This window comes from Leptodactylus fuscus, chromosome 3, assembly GCF_031893055.1.
Source record: "Leptodactylus fuscus isolate aLepFus1 chromosome 3, aLepFus1.hap2, whole genome shotgun sequence".
Taxonomy (NCBI): Eukaryota; Metazoa; Chordata; class Amphibia; order Anura; family Leptodactylidae; genus Leptodactylus; species Leptodactylus fuscus.
This window is the reverse complement of record NC_134267.1, coordinates 74,798,475-74,811,523: the sequence shown is the minus strand read 5'-3', so window position 1 is coordinate 74,811,523 and position 13,049 is coordinate 74,798,475. Positions and strand designations below refer to the sequence as shown.

The window sequence follows — 13,049 nt, the reverse complement described above, 5'->3', positions numbered from 1 at the left end:
ACAGAATTGCTTTTTGATCTTCACCTCTCAAAAAAACCTTAAAAATTCATAATAATTATCCAAAGTGGTGCCACAATTGCTGTACCTCTGAAAAATAATATTGCAAGAAACTATAGGTATTAAAAATAAAATGGACTAAAAAATAGAATTGCTATTGTGTTTTCTGATTGGCCCATAGGTCATCATGTCTTCAGAAAAACTATGAAATAAATAAAAGAAAATGAAAAATCGGTTATTAGTAAACGCAAAGCTGCTTCTGTGGCAATATCCAGTCAGACAGTCTGACCCTGGAATCGTCCTAGTACGACATAAGCCTGCTCTCTGCAATTCAGACGGTCGAGTATAAGCATGCGTCTCCACACAGCAGGAGGACTGGAATGGGAGCGTCGCAGGGATAAAGTGCAAGACGGGAGCGCGCAGTGCGTGACGCGCATGGCTCGGTGCAGATGGGAGGAGGGGATAGCAGTCGATAAGGAAGCTCAGCCGCCTGAAGCCACTCGGGTTGGAATCTCCTAGCCTATTGTCTGTGGACATGTTTGTGGCTGATCGGTATTAACAAGCAGACAGTTCTTCCCAATAGTGATCTTCTGCTTCCTGAGATAATGGGCTCGTTGTGGTGATCACGTCTGGGTGCTGAATACCACTGGCGGCGCACACAGGGCTGGACACTGTGCCTACCCAAGAACGACGGATCGTAAGAGGGATCGATACAATCCCGGAGAAATTATTCCATACGTCCTGCCTTCTTGTCTGTCTCTGGTAGCCAGGGCTGGACGGTCATGTCGGGCAGCCGGGAAGAAGAGCGTCGCAAACTGGCCGACATCATTAACCACTGGAACGCCAACCGGCTGGACCTGTTCGAAATCAGCCAACCCACCGAGGTGAGTGCCCCTCCCGAGGGAGGCTGTGGAGGCAAATGCCAGCAGCAGCAGCATTGCACAGGCCGCACGGTCGGGAGCTAGAGCTCAGGAGCCGCTGAAGGCCACACGGGCCATGAGCACCAATTTCTGACACTTTACTATTGGGATTCTTGTGTTCCCATGTCTGTGGTGTGGCGTGTCCTAGTAATAATATTGTGCCTGGCACCGGTGATCTCCAGCAGGTGCTGGGAGGGGTTTCGGCTGAATTCCGCTCCTCATTTCCTTTCAATGTTCTATGGTCAACAAGTGTCAGTGCTCAGGGGCTTGGGAATGATCTGTCCATACAGACAGTGCAGGTTGTATTCAGGTTTTTTACCATGAAATGTTTTAAGTCAGATGTTAAAGTGGATTAGCTGTAGAGGAGAATTTGTCACTCTTATGATTCATACCTTATTGCATGTGTGAATATGTCACTATACGATGCGGCCTTGTGTGAATCGGAATATCTGCTTGTCCACTGTAAATTGGGCCATGAATGGGAAGATGTTTTTTAGGGAAGTGCTGAAGCTTAGCGGTTGCCCAGGTTAAAATCTAAATTAACTATGTTTGGGGAGGGTTTATAGAAAGAAACAAAACTCTTGCCTGTGCCCGTTGCTGCGGTGCCTCCCAGAGCGGTCCCAGTCGCTTTGATGTTTTCTAGTAGCTGAAGTCCTGACCAGCTGTGACGTCCCGTACCCTTTGCGGAGATCGGTGACTGGTCTCAGCGGTCACATTCGATGGGGTCTTCCGACCACAACAGAGCTGCAGGCCTGGACCGCTTTGGAGGGCATCAAGGACAACAGAGTTTTTCAAGCCTAATGACATACCACTCTGATAGGCGTTGTCAACCTAAGCATTTGATTATCTGCGGAAACCCAGCGGAACCCCATTATAGTCTGAGGTGTGTGGGTAACCGCTGTTCACCTTCCGGGTTCCCTGTTGCACCCTAACAACCAAGAGCCCAGAGAAAGTGTGAACCTAGCTTCAGTGTTGATACAAATTAGGGTATACTAGCGGTAACGATAGTTTCTCTGTGTGCCCAATGCCATGCAGTGTTATCACTTACTTTGCTAGTATACCAACATTTGCATCAACACTTCTATCATGCTTGTATCTTTGGAACGGCTGGACTGATTTGGATACACCAGACAATATAATGTTTAAGGTGGCGTCCGATGCGGTATATTGTTGTAAAATCAAGTAAACACTGGTCCATGTTTACTAATGACGTATATATTTGTTAAAGGGATTGTCCAGTTTCATTGAAAACAATCCACAGGTAGGGAAGGAGCTAAGAAAACGGACTGGTAGTTTCCTCCTGAATCCCTTGCAGAACACGACTTCCAAGACAGCGTGGCTCTTGGTATTGTTTATAAACCGCGAGCCGCCCTGCAAACTTGCCATACAAATTGTAGCGTGAATGTAGGTACTGCAGCGCTGTACATTAGATTTCAATAGGACGGTGCTGCAATACCTACACTGACAGCTACAGTTTATATGGTGAGAGAAGAGTGCAGCTTGCAGTATGTAAAAAATACAGAGAGCTGCACTGTTTGGGTACTGGTGATCTGTAGTGGTCCTTGGTGTCTGACCTGTTCAGTTCTAGTATTAAAGGGAGCCTATCATTCAAACACCTTTTTTTTTTTTTCCTCACTAAACCTTCGGAATAGCCTTAAGAGAGGTTATTCTTCTACCTTTCGATGTCTCCTCCTTGTGGCCGTTCCGTAGAAATCGTAGCTTTTGTCGGTATGCCCATTTTCTTGTGGGCATGGGCAAATTGCCGCTTACTTACTATGTAAGCGGCCATTTTTCTTGTGGGCGTGGACATGCGCAGTCGTCTCTGTCCGTGGTCTACAAGTTTTACTACCTGCGCCGGAAGAAGACGCATGAAGAGGCCGTTCACGAAGAAGATGGAGGCGGCGCTGGAGAGTTCTCTCGCAGCATTGGGGACACCCCCAGTGCTGCGAGAGAACTCATTTGCATACCGACAGAAACCAGGGTTTCTACGGAACGGCGGCGCGGAGAAGACATTGAAAGGTAGGAGAAGAATAGCCTTTCTTAAGGCTATTCTGACATGTTGGTGAGAAAAAAATGTTTGAATGATAGGATCCCTTTAATGACCTGTCCTAAAGATTTATTATGGTGGTGCCATAATAAATGCAACTACTCTGCATCTTTAAAAGATGGCTTTGGTAAGACACCGAGGACAGGTTGTGTGTGTTCTGTATTTCCCACCTACCCTGGGTTAATTTAAGCCTGGACGGCCCTTTAATATTTCTGACTCTTACAAATGACCTCCTTTCAGTGGCATTTTGGTGAGCACAGCTTCTCCTTCACATGCCAGTGATGTCATGTGGGTTGTGTGCAGCACCTAAACACTGCAGTCTCTTCAAACTGGTGATCAGTGGGGATAAGCAATATAACGAGTCTGGAAAGCCCCTTTAAAGGGAATCGGTCACCAGCATTCAGGACTAGTGTACAGACCTATAGGAGCGTACTGCGCATCCACCAAAAAAATGGCTGCCCGGATGTGAAGTCGATTCTGTTCGCGGCCCACGGGCAGAGACGACTTGCGCATGCCTTTCACTCTTACCCAGCTGGAAGAAGACGGTGAAGACGACGTTTGATGTTGCAAACAGAAGTGGCTTCATCAGAGAATTAACTTTACAGTAGTCCTTTGCAGTTTAGACCTACTTCCTGCAGAATGCCAGTGTGTCCTTGATGGTTTTTCTTGGCGAGAAATGGCTTCTTGAAGAATGATTGGCCTGAGGCTGTTTGAGAGGAAGACAGGGAGACCCTCTTGCTGTCAAAGATCCCTGTGACAGAATAACCCACAGTGGCCCCTCCATGCAGGGTAATTTATTTATTTAGGTTTTTGGGTGGGGATGGGGCCTTATTACTTACAGACTTATATCATGCTCATTGGTCTCTTCAAATTTCAGAGTAGAAAAAGTGCTCGCCCAAGGGAGGTGGGCAAAATAACAAATCGGTCAGGCTGGCATCCTGATGCAAAGCTGCAAGTGTCATTATGCTGGTTTGACTGCTAAGGCCCAATCACAGGCTTCAGTTGTTCCTCTTGTCATTTAGGTAGACGGAGCCCAGGGTATGTGAGTAACACTATTTATGTTTGATCACCTCTGCAGGGCCTCCAGTTATTATATGCCGGGGTCTTTAGACCCCAGAGTATAATCTGTATAAAGGTGTTTTCCCATTAGAAGCGTTCACGCTTTTCAAATACATTTTGTGTGTTTTTTATTGGTGAATGGCCTTTATTGTTTTTCTATTTTTTTCATGCTTTGAAAAAACTTCTTTAGGCCGGGGCCCCACGGGACGGAAACACTGCAGGAAAAATTGCGGCGTTTTACAGTACAGGGAAAGTGGATGGGACTCTAGCAAATCCTATGCCCACTTTGCAGTAAAAACCTCTGTGTGGACACGTCATGATTTCTAGAATGATCACGATTTTCGAAATTGTAGCATGTCAATTATATCTACAGAAATGCCGGCGGTTTCTTCTTAGATAACAGAAAGTCTGTGAACTTTCTGTTTAAAATTGTTTGGGAAGAACAGCGATGTGTTCCTGCCACAGTTTTTCACACAGCGCTTTATTGCTGTTTAGTGTTGTGTTGCTGGGGGTGCTAGAACTTATGATGAGGGCATGGAATTGATGTTGGGTTTTTTTTTTTTTTTTGTATTAGTCCTAGTTATATGAGCAATGCAGAATCTTGGCCAGAACTGCAAAACTGACTTGGGTTCTTTTAATGCATTTAAAAAGTGGTTACCTGTGGACCCCGTAGACAATAATTGGGTCTGCCAGGTTTCTACCTGAAAAAGGCTTGCAGGACTTTTCTCTCTGCATTTTTCAAGCAGAATGGGGAATGGAATCCCCGAACATAGAGCGAGAGCTGGTTTGAATCCAGCCTAAAGGCCTTTGCAGACGACTGTGTGAAAGGTCCGTGTGCCATCTGGGTTTTTCTTGACCCATTCATTGCTATGGGCCCGTGCACATGACCATGCATTACACAGTTCAGGCTGCAAAAATATGGAACAGGTCCTATACCTGTCCGATTTTATAGCCATGCTTCCGCAGCTCCTATTCGTTAAATGCCCGTGTGCTGCTGGATGTGCCATTCATTCATAGCTGGCATTAAGCATGCAGTTGTGGGCAACCAGTCTAAAACCCAGCCGCTCTTGGTCATGGCTGCTTGAATAGCTGTAAACACAGAGCTCTTTGAGCACTGTGTATAGTACAGTGATCGGGAAAGCAGGGATGGCAATAAACAGTCCCTGCCTTCTTTTTAGGAGTTCCAACTGTTCTGCAGCTGCTTGGCACTGCAAGGACATATGGGGTCCTTGCAGGGTAAAGAGTGGACCACCTGGATGTATAAAGTAAAAAGGCAGTCTCGAACTGGTTAAAGCCCCAAAATGTCCTTAAGGGGTTAATAATTAGTTGCCAATAATGTTTACTAAAAGTTTGTTTAATTTGTCATGATTGCTTTTTATAATTTATTGTATATTGGCATCATAGAAGTGAATAACCCATTTAGTAAAATTGTTTACGTTTCCTCCTCCGTCTATAAATTGATGAATAGCATTGGGTGTTGAAGTTTCGGAGGTGTGTAGAAATACCACACTGTCAGTTACTTGTTTGTGAAAAGTTTATTAGTCAATAAGTAAGGGTGTGTATGAGTGGCTTGTTTTTATGCTTTATAAACTATTGTTGTGCAAGATGCTTAACATGTTCTTCAAAGTATTAATTATTGGAATATTGCACTAGACTACTAGAGCATAGATGAACTCAGTCAGGACGTGTAATTGTGGTGGGATATGGTAGTAAATTTTAAATTTAGGAAAAATTGTCTACTTTTTTTAAATTTTATTTATTTTTACTGCACCTGCTTTTTTCATGGAATTTGGAATGGGTTTATTTCTTTATTTTGCATACTTATATAGCACCATGATACTCCACAGATAAAGTAGCGTTCACAATCTACTGTAAATTCCCTATCGGTATGTTTTTGGATTGTGCAAGGAATCCAGTGCGCCCGAACACCTTCCTGTCAATCCAGTTTTGAGTCTTTATTTTGTCTTAAAAGAGCCATAATGTTTTGATTTTCCCATTCATATCCATTTAATGGCTTGTTTTTTGTGGGTCAGGTTATACTTTCAAAGAACAATTTATTTATTTATTTTTTTCTTTTTCTTATATGATGTATTTGTAAACTTGAAAAATTTGTATGGTGGAACTGTTTTAACACACACACACTTACAGTATTGTTTAATGCTTCATGTTTATGGCTTTCTTTAGTTGATTGGTCAGTCTGATTAAACTGTCAGATTATGTGAGTTTATATTTTTCCTGAAAATGTTATCAAAGAACAAAACATTAAAAACAAACATTGGAGGAAGAGTGTGCAGTTACAGTTAGGTAAAGAAGGTGATTATAAGATCCAGCAAGTAAACACTAGTATTACAAAATGTGGTTGCTATTTATAAACGATCTTGGTAAACCTTGTCTATTTGACCCTCCACTTTCAAGTATAGCACACTTGCATTCTAGACACAGAACAGAAAACGGCCACAAAATTCAGACTGATGCAACAATTAGAAACGGAGGTGGTGGGGGAGGGGGGTAAGTGTCAGACGAGAAAAAAAAAAAAAGACGGGGAGCAAGGTGAAGAGGGAGGATCAGTGGCGGTATGTTCAGCCAGACAGAATTTGTGGACCAAATGACAGGGAAACCAACACCTAGAGGGTAAGCTAAGTAAGTATACACTGTTGTGTTAAAAGCTAAGATTGGGTTACCTTATATGTAGTAGAAATGGACAACTTTGCCACCTGATGTCATATCATCTGCCACTTCTGGAAGGAGATTTGTCTTCCAATTGCATTTGTCCATGTATTTGAGTGGGTATCCCATTCCTGGGGGATTTAGGGAGTGTAGGTTAGTAATGGTAAGCAGAATGCTATCGACAAAGAGAAAGTTTAAATTGACGAACTGATATCCTTTTTTTTGTCGGGATATTGCTATGTTTTATCAGCCTGTGGTTCGATGCATTGGGAAATGAGGAGAATTTAGAACGAGTCTGAGGAGATGTGGTAGGACGCTCAAGGGATTCCGTGAAGGAAAGGGAGTTATCTGTAGCGTCAGAGAGAGAAAAAAGAAAGAGGGTGCAAGGTGAAGAGAGAGGGTGAGTGGTGGTATGTTCAGCAAGGAGGAACTGGTGTCTACTTCAGATCATGATGATGGATATTAATTCTCATCCAAATTTGCTAAAGAACAATTCATGACGAAATGATTAGGAAATCAATTGGGAGTTCACCCTGGAATATGCATTCACTCTGTTTCCTCTTATCCCAAGTGTTCTGCAGAAGATCATTGGGGGAAACTGAAAATCATTCTAATTGCATCAGTATGGCCTAAAAGGGTTTGATTCAGACTCCTAAACAATCTCAAAATAGCAGAACCTATAGTATTTTCAATGGTACCAGACCTTCTATATCAAAAGCCTGTATTCCATCCCAATCCTCAAAAACTCCAGGAAGGAAAAAGTTAGTCACAGTATCTACAGCAGGGGTGCCCAATACGTCGATTGCGATCTACTGGTAGATTGCAAAGGACGTATGGGTCGATCGCGGGATTCCCGTTGTCTGCTTGTTCACAGTGCAGGCTGAGAGTCCTCTCCGGACACCGGCTTCCGCAGCCCCAACCTGCCAGTGTCCAGAGACAACTCTGTCTGCACTGTGAAGAAGCAGACAGCAGGGATCCCTGGGCAGCCACAGAACGCTGCTGTCTTGCTCTCGTGATCCGCCCGGCCCCGCCCACAGGCCCGGCCCCACCCTAGTAGATCTTTTGCCTTGGTAGCTAATAAAGTAGCTCACACGCTGAAAAAGTTTGAGCACCCCTGATCTACAGCAAAGTGTAGAAGTTTCTTTGCTGGTGTGTTGGTAATGTCAAGGTACAGGTGTCAGCCCTTAGTAATTATTATTATTATTTATATAGCACCATTAATTCCATGTAAACATTTGGGGATTACATACAATACACAAAATATACAGGTAGATATAATACTAACAATGACCGACTCGCACAGTGGGGTAGAGGGCCCTGCCCGTGAGGGCTTACAATCTATGAGGGAAGGGGGCATAGAGATAGAAGGAGAGGGGGAGACAGTTCAGTTAAATTTGATCATAACTTGGCAAACCACCATTGGGTTGAAAGCTAAGGCAAACATCAGGTAGCTGTCCGGGAAAGTGGGTTTTCTGGTTGCCATAACATCTGCCAGGAGAGTCTGTGAAATACAGATCATTTCTACCTGAGGTCTTTAAAATTTTAGAGGACAGGATAGCGGACAGGATATTTTTCCAAAAGTAGTTTAATTTTCACATATTCCAAGGAATTATTCATGCTTGATTCATATACTCGAGTAGAAGCCGATTTTTTCAGCACAGTTTTTGTGCTGAAAAAGCCCCCCTCGGCTTATACTCGAGTGAGCAAAAAGTTTTTATTTTCTTTTTGTAGGGGGGGGGGAGGGGGTGTCTGTGAGCAGCCTCAGTATCAATGTATAGAATCTCCCATAAAATAGTGGGGGAAAAAAATGAAGCTTTAAAAGAAAAAAGAAAAAAATGTCTAAATCCCTCCTTTCCCTAGAATACATACAAAAGAAAATTACTGTGAAACACATACACATTAGGTATCCCTGTGTCTGAAAGTGCCTAGTCTACTGAATTTAGGGTATTTGCAGTGCTCCTGTTCCGTCGGGAAGGGGTTAATAGGAGCACTGCAGATCCCCTATATTCAGCCAGACTGAATTCCAAGTGGGGGAAAAAAATCCCAGTCCTCAAGCTCAGGGAAGGGGCCGACAGACAACCAAAACACCTCCTCCCCTTTCCCAGCACCGAGCAACTACTGAACCCAAAAACTCCGACAATTTTAATTTTTGATATTTTCCAGTAGCTGCTGCATTCCCCCCCCCCCCCTCGACTTATACTCGAGTCAATAAGTTTTCCCAGTTTTTTGTGGTAAAATTAGGGGGGTCTGCTTATATTTGGGTCGGCTTATACTTGAGTATATATGGTACATTTAACTGAATAAAGGATGAAATTCCTTTTATTCAGTTTTGAGGCCCAAAGGCAAAAATTGATAAAATAAAATAAGAAAAATATTGGTTTCAAATTGGATTAAAAATGATATTTGTAAGGCCTATCCATGTCTAGGTTTAACTCCTAAACATCTTGGGGCTCATTCTATGAGAGCATTGTCAGTTTCTTGTGCTGAAAAGGCTGATGGCGACTTGGATTGGATTTGTAGAGCATGTTACATGTTCTTCAGTCCATACGTCCTGCAGGCGATAGTCCCTCCCACAGTATAGTTATTTGGCGTTCCTCCTGTGGTTCTGTCATGGAGGACGCTTTGAGAAAATAGAATTTGTTCTTAATGGTAATTCTGTTTCTAGGGTAGCCCTCCATGACAACACTCTGATTTCCCTCCCTTTTAAAGGGATTCTACCATTAAAAAACTTTTTTTTCTAGGTATCACGTCGGAATAGCCTTTAGAAAGGCTATTCGTCTCCTACCTTTGGAAGTGCTCTCCGCCGCGCCGTTCGTTCGAAATACCGCTTTGTACCGGTATGCTAATTAGTTCTCTTGCAGCAATGGGGGCGTCCCCCAGCGCTGGAGATGCGATGGGGGTGTCCCCATTGCTGCTTGAAAACCGACTCACAGCGCCGCCTCTGTCTTCTTCTGCATCCTCCCCTTCCTTCTTCGGCTTGACGTCGGACGTCTGCGCAGTACGCTCTGTTCGGCGAACTTGTGGTGTCGGCACTATGGCCGCGGGCATGCGCAGTACTTTCGGCAAAGTTCGCCAAACCGAGCGTACTGCGCAGGCGTCCGACGTCAAGCCGAAGAAGGAAGGGGAGGATGCAGATAGTGGGCATTAGCGCTGGGTGTCTACTGTATAAAACAGTAGACGCTCAGCGGCTATGTCGGCTGCCCAGCACCCGATCTACCACCATGTTTAAACACCGGCATGTCGGGAAGGGGTTAAAAAGGGATTCTAGTGATAGAATTAGTAGTTAAAGGGATTCTATTATTGAACCATACTTAGCCTAAGCTAATTAAGACAAAGGGCTAGTTTCTTATAGAGTTAGGGCTCGTTCACATCTGCGTTCAAGGGGTCCGTTCTGCAGGTTTCCGTTTCCTGCATAAAACAGAGCAGGAGACGGAAACCTGCAGGAGTCTTTCTCACCCATTCATTTGAATGGGTGAGAGAGATGTCCGGCCGTGAGCGGCGGTGAGCGTTTTAGGCTCTCCGCCGCGAAACCGGGTTTTATAATCCGGACACAGTCGGACATGCAGTACTCTGTGTCCGGATAAAAAAATCCGGTTTCACGGCGGAGAGCATAAAACGCTCACGGCCGGACCCTGTCTGTGCTTTGCGTCTTCTGGCATGCAGAAGACGGAAAGCACAGAACGGAAGGCTGAACGCAGGTGTGAACCTAGCGTTAGATGTAGATAAATGTTATGTTCTTAAGAATTTTGGCTGGGTAATAAAATTAGAAAATTTGGATCATGGGTTTGGGCACAGGCAGTTCTATATACTGCTGGAAAGCCGACAGTGCACTGAATTCAGCTGAATTCAGTCTGCTTTCGCTATTGGTCCCAGTACCGTAGCTCTTTATAGTCGGAAGGGCGTTCCTGACAGTCTGTCAGGAACATCCTTCTCCACAGTAGTGCCTATTGCGCTGTACAGTGTGAGCGGGGAGAAACGCCCCCTCCCTCTGCTCACAGTGCTCGTCCAGAGATGAGTACTATCAGGAGGGGAGGGGGCGTTCCTCCCCGCTCACACTGTACAGCGCAATAGGCACTGCTGTGGAGAAGGATGTTCCTGACAGATTGTCAGGAACGCCCTTCTGACTGTAAAGAGCTACAGTACCGGGACCGATAGCTCTTTACCCGGGGCACAGATCGGGAAAGAAGACAGTGCGCTGAATTCAGCGCACTGTTGGCTTTCCAGCAGTATATAGAACTGCCTGTGCCCAAACCCATGAAAGGTCCTCTTTAACATTGAAGAATGCCATATCAGTTCTGAGTCCTCACTTTTTCTTGCATGTCAGATGTCGGCAAGAGAGAGGATTGGGCACAAATGGCCTCAAAAGATATCTTGGGAATATTTGAACCTGGAGAGCTTTAGTTTAGCTCTTAAGAGCTTAAAGGCGTTGTCCGGGGGAGCTGAAGAGGAAGAGGGGAAAAAAAACAAAGAAAAAAAACACCTCATCTGTGCCTGTTTCCCAGTGCGGTCTGGTCCTGAAGCACTTTTTTTTTTTTTTTTTTTTTTTTTTTTTTTCTGGTAGAAGTCCCCACAGCATGTGACTGCTTAGTCCAATCAGCGGCCTCTGCGAAGGACACAGGACATTACTAGAGATGAGTGCGGGAGTGAAATATTGGAGATTCAATATTCGTTTCGAGTAGATCCTCAATATTCAACTACTCGATCGAATATTGAATCCCATTATTGTCTATGGGAGAGACTAAGGAGAGTAACCAAGTCCATGAGTAGCAGGAGGAGAGTGTTTAGGAGGAGCGCTGTGCAGTTAAAGTGCACGGACCCCATTATAGTCTATGGGATCCGTGAGTTTTAACTGTACAGCGCTTGCAGAGATTGGACCACAATGGAGACTGCTGTGGTCCGATCTTAGTCTCCACCTCCTCACAGGCGAGCCTCCGGCAGAACCAGCGTTGATTGGCCAAATGCTGTATACTGGCCAATCAACGCTGGTCAATGCATTCCTATGACAAAGTCAGCTGCCGCATAAATGCAAGCTGCTAGCTCTCCCGACTAGCAAGGATGAGCCTGCTGCAGAACCAGCGTTGATTTGCCGAATGCAATACAGTGTATAGCATTCGGCAAATCAATGCTGGTTCTAAATCGAATCTTTACTGCGAATAGCGATTTAGTATTCGAACGAGTACGACTACTTCGAATACCGTAGTATTTCGAATACCTACTCGATCGAATACGACTCGCTCATCTCTAATTACTACCTGTGACAGTGAGGATTTCTGGCAAAAGAAAACAGCTGAGCAGCAAGAATGGACCGTGCTGGGAGGACACTATACTCGCCTGTCCCTGGTGCTCCATATTTAAATTTTTTCTTACCTCCCCCAACCTGATTTAAAAAGAAACGAAAACTGGACAACCTCTTTAAAAGCATTTTAATAAGTGGCTTGAATGTCCAAGTTTATTCATAGAGTATGACTACAGTCACCCATGTTTGCTACCAAGGGGGTACTCAATACATAAAAACTTTCTAGGCAGAGAAAAATCTTCTTCTATTCTTCTCATCAGTCCACTGGAAAGGTTTAGGTGAATTTTTGTAAGTAAGAAGGATTTTAATCCAAGAGAATGGAGTCTCTTCAGTCAATCATTTTAATATATTTAAATATATGTGGCTGTTTACGTGAAAAGGGCCCAGATCGTCGATACTAATTATAGAGAAAATAGTCCAAAACATATTTGGGTAAAAAAATCACAATTTTGTTTTATGCAAAAATTTTATTTAAAAATGTCAATTGTGCTTTCAATAAAAAATTTTTTGCTGTTTCGGACAATGTTACACCATAACCATTACAATGATACCAAGAACTCCATATCGACAATGTGGGCCCTTTTCACATAAACAGCCACATATATTAAAAAATGGGGTCTCCCTCAATAGACCTTTTCATGTCTCAGTGAAATCTCAAAGCGCTGTGCTGTTTCTCTCGGAGTCCCCTAAGGATTCAGTGATGGTTCCAGTTGTGAGTTAAGGCATCTACTCCTAAAGAGTAGGAGTAGCCTTAACTCACACCTGCGCCCGGTCTCTGCTTTCAGGTTTCAGTCTTCTGCCCCAGAAACTGGACAGGAGACGGAAACCAGCAGTCAGTTTTCAAACCCATTTATTTGAATGGATTTGCAAAGTGTTCGCCTGTGAGCATCTTCTGCCTCTCCGCGGATAAACCGTTTTTTTTTTTTTTTTTTTTTACCAGACACAGTTGGACATGCAGGACTTTGTATCTGGTTAAAAAAAAACAAAAAAAAATGTTTCGCCGTGGAGACCAGAAGGCGCTCAGGGGTGGACACTGACTGCCGGGTTTCCGTCTCCTATTGGC

General features: G+C 44.1%; 1 protein-coding gene across 11 annotated transcripts in view; it reads left to right on the top strand.

Moving 5' to 3' along the window:
* Positions 1-437: 437 nt before the first annotated feature.
* The window catches only part of AFDN (afadin, adherens junction formation factor), a 185,676-nt gene continuing 173,064 nt past the window's right edge, over positions 438-13,049 (top strand). For all 11 annotated transcript variants that reach the window (XM_075267749.1, XM_075267746.1, XM_075267745.1 and 8 more), the window contains exon 1: positions 438-881. In XM_075267749.1, coding sequence (XP_075123850.1) covers positions 780-881 — 102 coding nt within the window. In that variant the 5' untranslated portion in view covers positions 438-779. The remainder of the gene's footprint in view (positions 882-13,049) is intronic.